This window comes from Rhinatrema bivittatum, chromosome 4 (genome assembly GCF_901001135.1).
Source record: "Rhinatrema bivittatum chromosome 4, aRhiBiv1.1, whole genome shotgun sequence".
NCBI classification, from domain to species: domain Eukaryota; kingdom Metazoa; phylum Chordata; class Amphibia; order Gymnophiona; family Rhinatrematidae; genus Rhinatrema; species Rhinatrema bivittatum.
Genome location: NC_042618.1, coordinates 300,862,159 through 300,879,877, shown reverse-complemented (window position 1 = coordinate 300,879,877; position 17,719 = coordinate 300,862,159). Strand labels below are relative to the sequence as shown.

The window sequence follows — 17,719 nt, the reverse complement described above, 5'->3', positions numbered from 1 at the left end:
GCTCTGACAGGCATTGAGAGATCAGGCCTGGGAGATCCCCTTTCAAAAAGAAGTGCCTCATGGTCCGATATGGTTCAACCCCCGAGGGCAGTTCTCCTTCCTCGGGGGACTCGTCGTCTTCCTCAGGGCAATCTGAATCCCCATAAGTGGGGGTTCCGGGTGGCGCGTGGCCGTACCTAGGCCTTGAGGGTCCAGGGGCCGGGTCATCCGGTACGTAGGGACCCGCTCGGGGAGCAGCCTGCATTGTGACAAAGGCATGAATCCCCTTGAATAATTTCACCCAGGAGAGCGAAACAGGATCTGGTCTGAGGGGTACCAGGTCCCTCGGGATCCCCGCCTGCTCACTGTTGCCTGCTAGGTCTGGGGTGTTCCCTAAGGAACTGGCAAGTACACTGGGCTGCGACCAGTCCTGACCCGGAACTCCCAGGGCCTCCTCACATTGGGCACATAGGGAGTCTGCTTCCTCGCTCTGTGTGGCTCTGAGGTTGCATGCCGAGCAGAGGCTCATGCCTGATGCTGGAGGGGCCGGCGCCGCTGACGCATGGGCTCTCTGACGCTCCATGTGTGCCTGGCGTATCAGCGGGCACCTATGAATGCACGCCTACCAATGTGCGCCTAACAATACGCCGAACAATGTGCGCCTAACAGCGTGCGCCTAACAGCGTGCGCCTAACAATGTGCGCCTAACAGCGTACGCCTATCGCGCGGTGACAAACCAGGCAGGAAAATGGCGACCTCCGTGGCGGATTTACACATAGGCAGACTCTGCGAATCCTCACTTCCTCGGAGACCAACAAGTAAAGATGTACGCCTTACCTTGTCTTCGGCACTTCCCGGTTGCGATCCGGGCGGTCTCCGGCTGCGGGGGGAGAGGGTGAGTACCGTCACTGCCATGCTCAAGGAAGTGCACCTGCTGCCTCTGGGCCGCGCCTGAACTCGTCTCGCTCGGGGGCCAAGTCCACGCCGGGACCGAGGCTGCCTCTATGCCGCGCCCGAGCCTTTCTCACTCGGGGACTAGGTCCCTGCTGCGAGCCGGCCACCGGACCGAGGCCCTTACCTCCGAGGGACCACGGAAATCAGCTCGGGAAACTCAACTGGGGGAGGGGCCGACTGGTATCACCGCAGGAGTGCGGGGCTCGTCTTCAGGTAGGTTTCCTATGAATTTAGTGTGTAGAATTTGGAAACACGCTCAGCGAGCGTGAGGTAGCTCCAAACTGCTTTGGAGATGGAAATTACTGAATTGCTACACTTCCTGTGGGGGTATATGTACCCGTGCTGACGTCAGATCCATCTCCAACTGCTAGCACCAGCACACTATACCCACTTGTTTTGAGTCCATCTGCTACACGCTAGGAAAATTTTGTTAAAATGGGGGAGTACCTAAAAAAATCTTTAGCTGGTTGGGAAAATCTAGGGGAAGCAGAAGAACAATGGGAAAATCTTAAAGGAATAATGTTAAGGGCAACTAAACTTTTATTAGGAAAGTAAATAAAGGAAAGAAGAAAAAGAGGTCACTAAGATTTTTGAAAGAAGTAGCTGAAAAGCTAAAGGAGAAAAGGTTAGCGTTCATAAACTACAAGATTCACAGAACGTGGAAGAGAAGCATCAATATCTGGAAAAGCTAAGAGAAGCTGGGAAAGTAGTCAGGAATGAAAAAATTAGAATGGAAGAAAAATTGCAAACACTATAAAGGGGGGGGGGGGGTACAAGACATTTTTTTTAGATGTATTAGTGATGGAAGTGCAAAAGCTCCATTGTGAACCTTATGGTAAAGGGGTTGAATATGTAGAGGCAGATGAGGAAAAAGTGACATTTTTTAACAAGTATTTCTGTTTGGTGTTCACTGTGGAAGGGGCTTGAGCAAGACCACATAAAATGAACATAAATAAGATTGGAAGTGAGGTAAAACTCAAATCGATTTTCAGAGCAGTGTGTTTATGAGAAGCTAAACTTAAAGTAGATAAGGCAATGGGGTTAGAGGGTATTGAGGAAACTTAGAGAAATCCTGGCAGTTCCACTGGCTGCTCTTTTCAATGCTTCTTTAGAATTGGGAGTAGTTCCAGAGGACTGGAAAGGAGCAGTTATTGTTCCTGTTCATAAAAGTGCAAGAAGGAGCCTGGGAACTACAGGCTGGTTAGTCTGACCTCTGAGGCGAGCAAATTAATGGAATTTCTACTAAAACAGAGGCTAGTGCAGTTTCTAGAATCCAATGGACTGCATAATTTGAGGTATTGTGTTTTACTAAAGGTAAATTTTTTTGATTGGGTGACCAGAGTTGGAACAATGGTAGATATAGTATACTTGGATTTTAGTAAAGCCTTTGACATAGTTCTGCACAGAAGACTTATAAATAAATTGAGTAGCTTTGGTATGGAACCTAGAGTGACTGACTGGATTAGAAATGGTTGAGTAAGAAGTAGTGGTAAACAGTAGTGGTAAATGGGTTTACTCTGAGGAGGGGGTTGTTACTAGTGGTGTGCCTTAGGGTTCAGTCCTAGGACTAGTTCTTTTCAACATTTTTGTAAGCAACATAGCGGAAGGATTGTCGAGAAAGCTTTATCTTTTTGCCAATAATAAAGTCTGCAACACGGTAGACATCCAGGAAGCTATGGAAAACATGAGGGGTGATCTAGCAAAGCTCGAGGAACGATCTAGAGTCTAGCAGCTAAGATTTAATGCTAAAAAAATGCAGAGTAATGCATTTAGGATACAAAATCCCAAGGGAGAGGTACAGTATTGGAGGTGAAATTCTTCTAAGCACAAAAAAAAGAGCGGGATCTGGGAGTGATTATATCTAATGATTTTAAGGTGGCAAACAGGTGGATATAGTAAGGGAAAAATCCAGAAAGATGCTTGGCTGTATAGGGAGGGGAATGATCAGCAGAAAAAGGGAGGTGATATTACCGCTGTATAGGTCCCTGATGAGACCTTATTTGTATTGACTTTTTTGAGAAAATTTAAAAGTCATGGGATAGGAGGCAATGTTCTATTGTGGACTGAGAACTGGGGCTAAATGGTCAATTCTCTCAATGAAGAAAGGTGAATAGTGAAAATAAAGTCCTGGATCTAGAGGCAGTCATTGAAGAAGCTGATTAAGATGTAGTGGCTGGTTTCTCATGAGACACTTGAGAAACCTAAGAGCCTAAATTTAGCCTGTAGAACCTCCCTCCTGCACCCTTCCTATGTCATTGGTACCATATGTAAGACGAAAGCCGGGTCCTCTCAGCATTCTCTAAAATCTTATCTAGGTGGTGTGTGTGATCCACTACCTTTGCATCAGGCAGGCAAGTTACCAAGAGATCCTTATGCCCAGCAGACATCTAGCTATCTTCATCTCTAATGATTGAATCACCCACTGCAATGGCCATCTTAACCCTTCCCTGCTGGGCACATGGCCCTGGAAATACATTCACGGTGCGAAAGGATAAAGCATCACCTGGAGAGTAGGTCCTAGCTACAGGATAGTTTCCTGCCACTCCAAGGGGATGGTCTTCTCCACAAAGGCTGCTTGACTAGACTTGGGATAACTCTACTATGTCCCTGAAGGTCTCCTCTATATACCTCGCTGTCTAGCTCAGCAGTGGCTCTGCCACTCTGACCTCCAGGGTTCAGACTCATTCTCTGAGAGCCATGTCCTTTTTGAACCAGGTGCACATATTACCTTTCACCAACTGGTAGATAATTATACAGGTAGTACTGGGTGCAAAAGACTGGATAGCCCCCAACTTGTTGTTGGACTTTGTCTTAATTTTACTGAGTTGTCAACATTTGAAAAGCTGATTAAGGAGTATGCATGTTTTTCAATTTAAGGGTTTTTTATATTTGACTAGGGTTATTCAATTATTTATTTAGTATCTTTTTAATCCAAAGTTTTAAATTGATAATTAGATGACATGTTGATTTTAGTGATTGACTAAAATTAATCCAAAATCTGTTTTCCCTAAACAATACAATTCTTTACACTTGCAAACAAATTGTAACCTATACTAGCTTACAAAATTAATTCACACACAATTCTTAACACTTGCAAACAATACTAGCCTTAAAAACTAACACAAACACAGCTGGTAATAGTTTTTCCTTTTAAAAAAAGTGGGGTTTTTTTTCAAGATTTAAGTTTTCTTTCCTAGAAAGTTCAACTTATCACTAGCAGATGAAAGTTCTGCAGTTAGAAATCTTTTTGGACTTGTGAGTATATGGAGCTACAAACCTATCCGTGAAAACTTAAATTTAAATGGCAATAAAAAAAAAATCATTCTGGTAACTATTATCATATAAACAGTTGTGGTACATGTTCCATAAAAATGACCTAGAGATGTTGGCACAGGTATTAGTAGTCTCTCAGATTGACTATTGTAACATATTATATATTGGTCTACCACAAGAGTCTGAAAATACTGACTCTACAATTCCACGGCATGGTTTGTGGCTAATATTGATGATGGACAACATATTACCCCTACTCTCTATGCTATACATTGACTTCCAATTAAATACTGTTGCCAATATAAATTACTTTTAATAATATTTAAAGCCAGGCATGGCTTGAGCCCTAAATGCTTACAAGACAGGTTAAGACTGAATACCCCTTCCCGACCAGTTAGGTCATCACATAAAGTTATTATCAGTGCCTACAGTAGCACAGACACACTGGCAAATATTCAAGACAGGGCCCTATCAATAATCAGCCCATGCATGTGGAACACTCTCCCAGGACATGACTTAACGATATGTCATCGTCATCTAAAGACTTGTTATTCAGGGAGGCCTTTACTATTACAGATTAATTGCAACTGCTGGAGGGTAAAAAAATGAAATAAAAATTAAATTAAATCTGTTCACATTTACTGGGGAAGTACATAACAGAACCCCACCCCTGGATTCGCTTTTCTGAATGAAATGGGAGAGACTATATAATTTAAACACTGTACCTCTTTCTGCTCTCGGAGTTTCTTTTGCCATACAGTGTAAGCAGCAAGAATATGACTGTAGTGAGTCACGTAGCAGCTAGCCATGAGGACATGGCGGAGTGTAATACCAGGGCTCATGGCTTCCAGAACTTTCTCGACATGGCTCAGGGAGACTTCAGCTTCAGCATCTATTCCACCAGTGACAAGCTGCATGGTACACGGAACCAGGGCAATCTGTCCAGCACAGAATATCATCTTTTCCTTAACCTAAAGAGCAGGAAGGACAAGCAATACGCTTAGATGCCATTTAGTGACTTCATGTGATTTGTTTTGTTTTTGGTCAGGCTGTAATTTAGATTTTAGATCAACAGAGTGGCACATTTTTTAAATATCCTATGTTAATGAGCTTACTTGCTTACTTGCTTTTGATAATCTTATACAATAGCAGAAGATTGTACAGAGAATGGAAAAAGATAACATATTATTACTACTATATACCTTTTCTATAGTGCTAATAGACGTAGACAGCAATGTACATAACAGCACTCCCTGCTCCATGGAGCTTACAAATCACAAGTAATACAATTCAAATTATCAAAAGGTAGGATTTGTGTTAAGGGAAAAGGACCGTCAACATGCTATTTTCAAGATTTAAGTACCTTGTTGATGACTTTGTTGGAATCTGCCTTCATTTTTATTCTTTATATTTTTGGTTTATTAGATTCCGAACGGATGAGTGCTTTTGAAATCATATGGCAGCTGAAGAAAGTTACTAACATAGACAATACTTTCTGATGTACACTGAACTCCAACATTACTAAGAGGTGCAGCTTGGAGTATATCCTGGCATTGGAATGAAGGTAGCAAGATGGCTGAGAAGTACTGATCTCACACATAGAAACAAAATAACTTAAAAAAAAAGAAGAAAAAAAAAATCAAAATGCTTGCCATTTGTAATGTCTATAAAGGGAAGAAGACTATCCCGTCGCTTTAAGCTTTTCTGCAAAGGCAGAAAGCAAATGTTGCTTACCTGATGTAACAGGTGTTCTCACCGGACAGCAGGATGTTAGTCCTCACAAATGGGTGACATCGAGGATGGAGCCCTGTACGGAAAACTTTTCTGTCAAAGTTTCAACAAGCTTTGACTGACACTGGCACACTGGGTGCACTGAGCATGCCCAGCCTGCAATTATCCCTGTGAGCCACAGGTGTCTCCCTCAGTCTCGTCTTATAGCTAAAAAGCGCAAGCGAAACTAAAATAAAAGTATACAGACCCAACTCCGCGGGGTGGCGGGTGGGTTTCGTGAGGACTAACATCCTGCTGTCCGGTGAGAACACCTGTTACATCAGGTAAGCAACATTTGCTTTCTCACAGGACAAGCAGGATGGTAGTCCTCACAAATGGGTGAGTACCGAGCTGAGGATGCCCGGGAATGCACCAGATACACCGCAGATGCGCAAAGGCGTAACGACTGAGGTGGAAATGGGAACGGAGGGCATCCGCAACACCATAATGGGTTCGTGGAAGGATGTTGGGTAGTGAATTGAAAAAAGTAAGAGTAGGCGGACTGGCCAAACATGGAGCATGCCGGCTAGTCAAATGTAAGCAATAATAGGCTGCGAAGGTATGGAGAGGACTCCAGGCTGCAACCTGATAAAAAAGTACAAGCAGCAGTAACCAAAGGGAAGCTGTTAAGGCTAAGACGGACACAACAGTATGTGGATACCCACAGTGTTGTAGTGAAATGTCTGCTTGTTGGTAGGAAAGGAAATATAGACCACTTAATAAGAAGGATTAGGTCTGTGTGGCCACTGGAAGTAGCAGCTTGACCCTTGCATGAAGGAAAGAGTCAAGTGGAATTCACATGGAATGCAGTGCAATGTAGATAGAATGTAAGCGCAGCATTACTGTCCAGGAATGTGGAAAACCCACTCTCTCCCTAGGGCGAGAGAGAGAGGTTAGGAAAAATTAATAGAGTATCTCCTGAGGAAAGGAGATACAACATCTACCTGAAAAGGATAGAAAGTTGAATGCGTAGAACTACTCAGTGGCAGAGGAACGGAGTCAGATGAGTATGGAAAGAGTGCATAACTCATGGACCCTGCTGGCAGGAATGACATTAAGAGGGAAAGAAGTTCCCTTGCCAAACTGTGGAAGAGAGGAATGGAAAGGCTCAAACGTAGAATGTATGAGACTTATAAGGAGAATATATATGTTCATTCCGTGATTAGAGAAATAGAGGCGGCTTGATCAGTGGATAATCCATGGTAAGCCGACTCAGAGAGGATTACCGAAAACGGGAACCCAACTCCCAAAACGATACACCTCCTAAGAGAAAGGTGTATCTATGTGGAGGATGTCTGGAGAACAGAATCCGAGGGAGTAAGAAAAAATGGTGGAAAAGTAAAAGGGGTAATACCTCTTTTTTTTTTTTTTTTTTTTTTTTTAGCGTCAGGAGGTAAAGCCTGCCATATTAAACGGCAAGATTTATGTTTAGAAGGTTTTGTGACGCCTCCAGAACATCAGTAAGTCTATGATTTGGGACTGACTGGTGAGAGAATAAAAGGTTACTGATATGATGGATTGAGAAGTATGGGAAAGCATACTGATCTCAGTCAGGGAGTGGGGAAAAGAATACTGAACCCCATCCCAGTTCAACATTAGAAGAATGCTGGCTACGAGAGGCAGCAGAAGAGATATATTGAAGAGGCCTTTGATGGAAGAAAAGGCATCTAAGGGAACGCATAGGAAACATGTGCAGGGAGCAGAACCTGTGCATCGTATGGAATGATGCAGACGCCGAGGAAAGTTTAGTTAAACTCAGCGTTAAAAGATTTGCCCTGTACACATGTAATTGAGACCATTCGAGAGGATAGAACCTACGTGGAGAAGGTCAGATAGAGCGTTCATTAAATCTCTTAGATATGTGGCCCAAGGACGCATGAAGTGAACAAGGGCCAAGGGTAGAGCTGCGCAGCTGTCTAGCAGAGCAGCTAAGAGGTAATGCGTGCTTATGAGTTGGAAAGCACATTGTCCCTATGCTGTCTGTCTGTATGCACAAAGAATTGTTGCAAAAGCAGTATTGGAAGGCATAAGGGCATAACTCATGGGTGCAACGTCCAGGAAGTTTATGAGAAACTATGCTGGAGTGCAATAGATGCATAATGGGTTGACAGCTTTCAGGAGAAACTTTATAACCCTAAGGAATTGCGAGCATGAGTCGAAGGAGACTAGGTCCTAGTTCGAACTGGGATAAGAATCAGGGACGAAAGCAATGAAACCACTTAGGTCCATTGAGTATAGAATGTCACTGAATATAACCCATAGCAGTTTTGAATTATGAGAAAAATGCATCGTGGGAAGAAACCCCATAGCCCAACCATGAAAAGTTGAAAGGCTGAGGTTATGGAAAATATGCGCAGGGACATATAACAATGTATCAGAATGTCTGTGCGCATGCTGGACAAGAGGGTCTTAAGACTGTGGTGTCCAGAAGTGTTACAGAAGGGATTTATGGCAGTGACAGTAATCCCAGTTAGTAAATGTATAGTGAGTCCTGAAAAAAGTGAGAGCTCCTTGCATGTACTGAAAGTGGTTAGCAGTAGTCTATGCAAGGAAATGAATGATGTTACACTCCGCAGAGAAAACAGCATTCACCAACAGTGATGCAAGAGACAGTTCACTTACCGAAGCTGGTGCCAGCGGCAGAGCTTGGGGTTGTAATGTTGACTCACCATAAAGCACATAGAAACATTAAAAAAATGTACTTACTGCAGTATGGAGTGATGGTAACCAAAGATACCATTGTACCTGTGACGTCTAAAGAAAGTTGGATTTTCTTAGGTCCAGGATGTGCGGAGAGTAACTATTTTCTGTTAAAAGAAAGAATAGTGCAATTAAAACTCCCCAACCCCCCTCCCTTCTCCCCTCTGCACTTCGTAGCGCCTGGGGGAGTGTACCGGGACTTTGGTACAAGGTGGGGTGGCCGCTCTGATATCTGACCAGATGGGAGACCAGGAGGTGTCCCAATGGAGGATATCATGTAGGCTCCTGCAGGTGTGTGAGCGGTAAGTGGTACCCGCATTTCTGTATGCTGTACAAGGAGACACTGAGACCTGTGGCCAGGCCTCAAGGTGGACTTGTACATGGGGCAATGGTTGCTGAATCTCATGTTTAGCAGATCAGCCAATGCAGCTGGACCTTGGTTGGGAGGGAACCAAGAGTCAGAGCATTGGTCGGCACAGGGACTTGTTACTGACAAGAGAAGAAGCCCTGCTGCAATCCCAAGAAGATAGAGGGGTTCTCCTGATATTGTGGCTAACATAGCTAACATAGCGATATGTGACACTAATACAGTTCTAAAAGGCACATGACCCAGAACTTTTCGAACCACGGTCCGAATGGGAGAACACAACTCTATGGGAATGCCGCCGAAGCGGGTACTTACCATCCGACGTGGATCGCCGCAAGACGAGCCGGTGAAGATTGTTGACTCCGACGGTCTCCGGAGTCCTCGAGGGTAAGGCCGGGGACGTAAACGTCCATCTCGCTCTGAAACCCGGTATGGTGGCACAGGTACAGAGGAGACAGGCCAGGCATGAGTGGCGTTTAGACTGCTAAGTGTAACAGATGGCCATAGTCCCACACCACTTGACGGTGGGGCACGCCAGGAACAGAGGAGCCCTAACGGAACTCATGTTCCCTTCCCTCGTCACAGCGGCTCGATGTGTCGTGACGCCAATGCAGAAGCTGTCGGACCTGGATCCGGAAGTTCTGGATCACCAAGGACTGCCAAAACTGTAGGAACAGTGCTGATGGCAGTGGTGATGTCGCTCTGCCCGAGCGTTGTCCAGCCTGGAGAAGGATGGCACCGATGTGCTGGATGGCGTCAGCGGCGGACGATCACGATGTCGGCGATGATGGGTGCCACGGTGCTCGGCCCGGTCTTTCCCCAGCGCCGAGATGGAAGCCCTCGTCGACCTGGAAGGCGATCGATGACGAACTGTCAGCACGCCTGCTCTGCTCCTGACACATTGGAGTGTCTTAAGCTAATACGGGGCTTAAAAAAGAACCCAAAGCGTGGAGCAATGTGAGGAGGCGAGGGTATTATGTGGCGGTGCTATGTCGGTATTGATGATATTGAAGGCAACCTAAGGGGCTTCGAGGATATCATCAAAATGGGTATGAAAAATCGTCGATGACTGGCCAGGAGAATGATGACAGTGACGGGCACTGACAGCAGTGGCATAGGTATCTTTGAAACGATGTGGAATCGAATAATCGAAAAACATTGCCGTTATTGAAAAAGATACCGGCATCGACTGAGTCGAAGTCGAATCAATAGGGCGTCAAGGACACCGAAGGAAAACGGAGGTGTCGAGGGCATCGATGCATGGAGGCGGGCATTTATGCTGTTTGTGGCATGGCCACGGGCATCAACTATAGGGCCACAGACGTTGACGGTATCGATTTGGACAGACTCAGATTTCCAAGTGTACATGGCATCGGTGCCCCAGACACGTGTGTCGGTGGCATCGATATGGACACGTATGGAATCGATGGCATGGATCTCCCAGTCGATGAATTCCATCCCGGCATCAACGCCAGTCCTGGAATCGGCATGGGCATCGATGCCAGCCATAAGGCTGGCATTGGCATCAACGCCCATCCACGGAATCGAGCCGGCATGGATACCCACCGATGGGACCCACCTGGGCATCGAATTTCACCGATGGGAGCAGCCTGGCATCGACTGCCCTCGATGGATGCATTCTAACATAGATGCCCATGGATGAAACACCAGGGCATCGGTGTCCATCGATGCAAAAGGACCTGGCACCGATGCCATCGACGGACGGCCATCCGGCACCGATGTCCATCGATGGGGACCATCCGGCACCGATGTCCACCGATGGGGACCATCCGGCATCGATGCCCACCGACGAATCGATGTGGCACCGATGCCCACCGATGGAAAAGGGCTGGACATCGGTGGGGAGGATGGGGCATCGATGGCATCCCCAAAAGGGGGGGTGGCATCGATGAAGTGACCCTGGGATCGTTAAAAAGTGTCTCGGGCAGCGGTGGCGGCGACCCGAGTATGCATGGCAGTGACTAACAGCATGTGCGTCAATGGCATGCACCCGGGTAGGGACGGCACCGAGGAAGCCCAAGGAAAAAAAAACAGTGCGTAGGAGGAAAAAGCCTGGTAGCACTGAAAAGCAAAAAACATGGATAAAGGCATCAGGGCACCGTGGGGGGAGGGGCGCTGATGACATATAAAAGCCCAGGGCGGTTTAGGAGGGTCCCGGTGTAGCGATAGGGTATCGACTGCGTGAGGGTACCAGGGAACGAAGGACTTGAAGCTACAGAGGTCCTAAAGTTAAGGAAAAAATCCCTACCCCACTAGCATAAGCAAGCAGAGTGTCACAGAGATACTCGCAAGCTGTTTAAAGCTAACTGAAAAATGGGGGAAGGGAAGGCTTCAGTCAGTTAACAGCCTTAAGATAGTGACAGGAACCGACCGAAAAATAAGAATTAGTACTCACCGAGCATCGTAAAAATGTACGCGGAGGGAGACCTGTGCAGGGAAAAGTGTTTTTTGAAGTGAAAAGTTAAGTGTTTCCATGAGGTAATTAGTTAAAAAATCCTCACAGAGCTCCAACCGCTATGCTGACTGCAGAGCGGAAAAAAGAAGACTGAGGGAGACACCTGTGGCTCACAGGGATAATTGCAGGCTGGGCATGCTCAGTGCACCCAGTGTGCCAGTGTCAGTCAAAGCTTGTTGAAACTTTGACAGAAAAGTTTTCCGTACAGGGCTCCATCCTCGATGTCACCCATTTGTGAGGACTACCATCCTGCTTGTCCTGTGAGAATATAAATAATCTGGCCTGGATGCATAAGATCTGTCCTGAAGGAGGAATGGGTATATAGAAATAGATTATAAATACAGAGCAAGTATCATAGATCCCTCTGCTTTTCATGCTTGATCTGCTTCCCCATGGTGAGTAGCCCTGCTCTTATTGATATCACCACTCAGGTCGAAAGATCAGAAGGCAGCCAATTGCGGGTGGTGGGATAACACTGAAGGGGTAAACCAAAAGAGTTAGCCCCTTTGGATGCCACTGCATGGACTACTGGTGGGCTTGGGAGATTTTTTTCTTCTTCTGGTCCTGCATGGAAAGATAGTATAATTTGTGAGTGTATCACTTAAAAGTAAGTGGAATATAATAGAGATGTGAATCGGAACTGAAATCCGAACCGATTCTGGTTCCAGAGATGTGAATCGGAACTGAAATCCGAACCGATTCTGGTTCCGATTCACATCTATAGAGATGTGAATCGGAACTGAAATCCGAACCGATTCTGGTTCCGATTCACATCTCTTGTCCAAACAGGTGGATAAAGTGACAGCAAAAGCCAGAAAGAAGCTTGGCTGCATAGGGAGAGGAATGATGAGCAGAAAAAGGTACAAGTCCCTGGTGAGACCTCATTTCCTAATCTGTATACAGTTCTGGAGACTGCACCTTCAAAAGGATATAAACCAATTGAAGTCAGTCCAGAGTGTGGCTACTAAAATGTTCAGTGGTCTTTGTTCTAAAGTATATGGGAATAGACTTAAAGATCTAAACATGTATACCCTGGAGGAAAGGCGAGATATGATAGAGACATTTAAATATCTGACAGGTTTCCATGCACAGGGGATGAGCCTTTTTCACAGAAAAGAGGGTCTAGAATGGGGAGGGGTCATGTGATGAGAGTGAAGTGGGGTAGACTCAGGAGAAATTTTAGGAAATATTTCTTTTCAGAGAGGATAGTGGATGCATGAGATAGTCTCAATGGCAATAGTGAAGACAAAAACAGTATCTGAATTCAAGAAAGCATGGGATATATACAGGGGATCTCTGAGGGGGTGATGGCAATTGTAAAGCTAAACTAGTTGGGTGAATGAGCAGACTAGATAGGCTATATGATCTTTTGCTGCCGTCATGTTTCTATGTTTTACCTAATTTGTAGTATTGTATTATTTTTTAATTTATATTCTATAATTATGTATGTTATGTGCTACATTCAGGAGCAGAGGTACTGGGGGCAGGGAGGCTACCTGCACTGGGGCTCTGAGGTGAAGGGGCCCTGCTGTAAGAGCCGGTTTCACATAAGGGGCCCCCACACTGGCAGAAAACAGAAGCAACCAGGGGAGAGAGCGTACTGGCAGACTGTGTTTCACTGTAGCTGGCAAGCTTTAACACTGACAAGTGGAACTGTTAGCACATTTCAAAATTACAGGTGGCACTTCCTCTCCTCTCATGATATAGGAGATCAGCAGAGAGAGGAAAGAACTGCAGTTGGGAAATTTCAAATGTGCAGGATGCTGGCAGTTCCATTCTTCAGTGTTAGAGTGGGCTAATTTCAGTGAAACACACTCCTTTCTCTGCCAATCTGATGCTGAGGAGGTAGGAGGCGGGTGCTGGGGAAAGAAGGGACATACAAGAGTCAGGAACTGAATAAGGTGTGGGAGGCTAGGGCTGGGGCTGGGGGGAATAAGCCAGGAAATGGAAGAGGGTAGCAAATACCATAAGAGCCTGTGGCTGGGGGGAGGGGGAAGGAGGCAGGAGCTGGAGAAGGTGGGAGAGCAGACAGGAACCAGGTGCTGGGGTTGGGGGTGAAGATCAGAGGAGAATGGCAAGGTAGAAGACTGGTGGTGTGGATGGAGGGACGAGAGGGCTACCAGGGGTGTGGAAGAATTTCCAATGAATGAGAAGTATAGAAATTTCACTGATAGTGTGACTATCTACCATTCCCCCAGGAACCCTGCCCCCTCTTTCCTCAGTGTTTCAAATCACCTAGAGGGGGATCCCCCTGCCCTGCTCAAACTGTCTGAGGCCCTTCTCAGTGATTTGAAATGTTCAATGTGGCCCTACTTTTCAAAAGTTGGGTATTAGATAGGACTCAGATGGGGAAGAATAGGACACAGATGGGGGAAAGTAAGGTCTCAGAAATCAGGTGGGAAAACAGAACAGGGACTCAGATTGGGTGACAGTGGAGACTCTAGTATTTGGTGGGAGAGTGAGTGGAGACTTGGTATTGGGTAGGGGGCTAGCAGAGACTGGTAGATTTAGGGGAAAAGCAGAGAATTGAGGTTGGGAATATAGAGAGGTATTAGAGGACAGCAGAGACTTGGCAATGGGGAGGGGGGTGTGAGATGATGCATAAGTATAGGGAGGAGCAGACAGATAGTAGAAAGGGATAGAGGCTGTGGAGGGGGGCAATGGTAGAAATGGGTCAGCTGGGGGTGAGGTAAAAGGGGGAGGCTGGGTAGGGGGTGAGAAAGGAGTTGGAAACCATGGAGAAAATGAGTGGCAGAAATGGAGCTGGAACTGGTGAGGGGACAAAGAGGCAGAGGCAAGTATATGAGAGCTAGAGAGGGGATCAGTATAGAGGCTAAAATGGGGGACTAGGGAGTGGGTAGAAGACAGAAGAGGAAAAGGAAGCTGGGGAAGGAGTGAGAGACAGATGAGGAAATGGGAAGGCTGGGGAATGGATGAGAATAAGAGTGAAAAACTGGTAGGTAGATAAGAGATGAAAAGAATGATACTGAGGACTGGTCGGAAGAGGTCAAATCTAGCTATGAGAAAATAGGGTCAGAGAAGAGAGAAACAAAAAAGTGAGATGGAATGGAAAAATCAATATCCGAAATAGGGAGGAAGGGAAGAAGGCAGGAGGAGATAAATGTAAAATAGAAAAAATACCCTGGAAAAGTTCTTAGGAAACTAACAAGAGGAAAGAAGGCCAAAGCGATTAGAAAAACATCCAGACAACAAAGGTTAAAAAAAGGCATTTTATTTTCCTTCTTCTGTCTTTGTATTGTATTTTGCTTAACATAGGGGGAAAAAAATTTCTGTTTGGGTTTCTCCAGTGTTGCACTGAATACAGAATTTAGCTTCTTGGAGTTTCCATTCCAATTTTTGTCTACATGTTACTATTTTTAATTTGTGGTTCTTCATGCTGTATTAAGTAAGGGTATGTCTATGTTCCTGGTATGTGACAGGTGTGAAGTATTCTTCTACTGTTATATTTCTGTGTGGGGATCTATAGCAATCTGGCTCATTCTGTTTTCCCCATAGGAGTTGTTTTGATGTTCTAGGATCTGGTGTAATATTTGTAGTGCTGCCTTTTAATAGGCAGGATTGCTGCTGATTGAGTCCTAAGAGTTAGTGTCTTTTGATATGACATAGCTTCTGAATATATGTTTTTTGGGATTTTCTGTTACTTTACAATGAGGTCCATATTCAATAAGCCAGTGAGCCAGTAAGTTATTCAGATATTCAGCGGAACTTATCCATTTATGGTTTACAATAATTACCTGGGTAAAGTTACCTAAATAACTTTAGACTTTCCTCACTCCAAATGACGTCAAATTATCACAGAGATATACTATGATGTTCGTATGTTTCACTCTGCATTTAAAATTGGCCCCTAAACCACCACCAACACCTCACCTCAAGCTATTAGCTGGCCCTTCTATAGTGATATAAATAGTTGAATACTGTGAAGGCCTCCCCAGAGACTTTATCACTCTCCACTCCACTCCACTCCTCTCTCTCCTCCCAAGCCCAGAAATGGCTGAAATGCAATTTGGAATCTTTAACACAAATTCTGTTATGCCTGTTTCGGGAATATCGCACAGCTTAACGCCAAGAAAAAGGTGTAGTTATTTCGGCGTTAAAACCGTGCGAAGGGCGCCCTCCACAGCCATATAAGGCCAGGCGCGGACCACACCTTGGACAGGCAAGACAGAGTTCATTCGAGGACAGAGGCAAGGGCAGGAGCAGGGACAAGAACCCCGAAGACCCGGATAGAACCCCAGGCTTCCCAGGCTCAGCATCTAGAACTCAGAGTGGAGGCTCGGAGATGGACCAGAACTGAGGCTGGAACCAGGAGCAGAAAAAGGTCCTGGAGGCTTGCGCTGCCAATCAGGAAACAGGTCAGGCAAGGCAAGGCAAGACATCAACACGGAAGAAATCAGGAGCAAGGCAGTTCAGACAAGGGATGAGATGACTCCATGGCACCATCGGATGGAAAGACCCACCAGCGCCCTACACACGACATTCGGGCTGGTCACAGACCATAAGGGTCGGGTCAGAACGGAGCTTAAGACATCAAGACGTCAGGAACAGGCGGACATCAGGACCATCAAAGACATCGGAGAAGAGACCGGAACATGGAATGAAGAGGGATCCCAAGGAGATACAAGAATGCCAGCAGGAGCAGAGACGAGGGGTCCTCAGGAGACCAGCTTTAAGAGGAAAAGTTCCAGGGAAGAACTTACTCCTTGCAAAGATGAAGCTGGAATGACAGTAGAAGCCTTTTGTAGGCTGCAGCAGGAAACACCCAGGGAGGAGCTTGCAGGTGGGGCCAGAGGGACACTCCCTCCTGGCCCTTTAACTCTGGAGGAGAGACGCAGGCCCGCCCCTAGTAGTGCAGGAAGTCTGCAGGACCCTGGACAGCGGCCCTGCAGACGCGATGTCGAGGAGGAAGGAGGAGCTGGGCCTTGCAGGCTCCGACGCTAAAGCGGTGGCGTCCTGCCGCCTAGGAGAAGGTCCGGGGGCGGCTCCTGCCGCAAGAAGACCCCAAGGACTGCGGCCTCTGGGCTGCATCGAAGAAGACTATGTCAGCAGCCTCCGGGCCACGGTGCAGGCCGAAGTCTAAGGCTCCCTGCTGCGGCGAAGAAAACAGGCACAGCCTCGGGCAGCCGCAGGGGTGGCAAGATGGCAGCCACAGGACCGGGAAGGCAGGACCGGAGTGGCTCCATGCCACAAGGAAGATCCCCGGCGCAGCTCCTGCCGCGCCGGCACGATGGCGGCCTCCTGCTGCTGCAGAAATTCGCGGCATGGTTCCTGCCATGCTGGCAAGATGACGTCGGGGGACAGGCCAGGCTGGCCGAAGAGAAGGTGAGAGCCTGCTCGCGGCAGATTGTAACATCATTCTTATTAATCCTGCCCAAATCCCACCCCAATCCTGCCCCTTCAACAAATTTGCATTCGCACCGTGCGGTAACACGAATATTGCATGCGATATGACGTTAACGCATGCATTGTGTTATCATGTGTGTTAAAGCCATAATGCATTTTGATGAATGACCCTATTAGTGGGATAGTGGTCAGTATATGTAGGACCTTTCATTTTTGCTTTAAAAGGATTTTCACCTGTAAATGCCTAGAATTTTCTAAAGGTGAAAATTGGTTTAAACTGATTTTCATCCTAATTTGGCATAGGTGCCAGAAGCAAGGGAGGGGACACAGGTGCCATGGCAACAGAACAGGTGAAGCCTCATTGGCCTGGTGCTATTCCTTCATTGATCCTATCCCTGCCTTGATCCCCAATCCTGGTTATTTACCCTCTGTGCTCCTAAAATCAGAGGATCCTGGCATTGCAGTGCCTTGATCCCTCGTTCTCCTCTTTGGCTGCCAATGCCTGAATGACATCATGAGGTACCACAGCCGTGGAGGAGAAAGAGACACATCAAGGTGGGTGAGTGATGGCATCGTTACAGAGTGGGTGGGAGTGAGGGTGAAGAAGGTGGGGGAAGGGAGTGAAGGGATTATGGGGAATAAAAGAGGGGATTGTGGGGATGGGAGTGAAGAAAGTGGGTGAGGGGATTGTGGTGGGGAGTAAAAGAAAAGGGATTGTAGCAGTGAATGGATTATGTGGGTGGGAGTGAAGGAGGTGAGTGGGGTGGTCAGAGTGAATGAATGAGGGGATTGTGGGGGGAGGGTGTGAATGAGGGTGAGTGAGGGTATTAGTGGGA

General features: G+C 46.5%; 1 protein-coding gene across 2 annotated transcripts in view; it reads right to left on the bottom strand.

The window, feature by feature from the left end:
* DPH6 (diphthamine biosynthesis 6) overlaps positions 1-17,719 on the bottom strand; it is an 844,298-nt gene that overhangs the window by 157,102 nt on the left and 669,477 nt on the right. For both annotated transcript variants that reach the window (XM_029600211.1, XM_029600210.1), the window contains one exon: positions 4,932-5,177. In XM_029600211.1, coding sequence (XP_029456071.1) covers positions 4,932-5,177 — 246 coding nt within the window. The remainder of the gene's footprint in view (positions 1-4,931; positions 5,178-17,719) is intronic.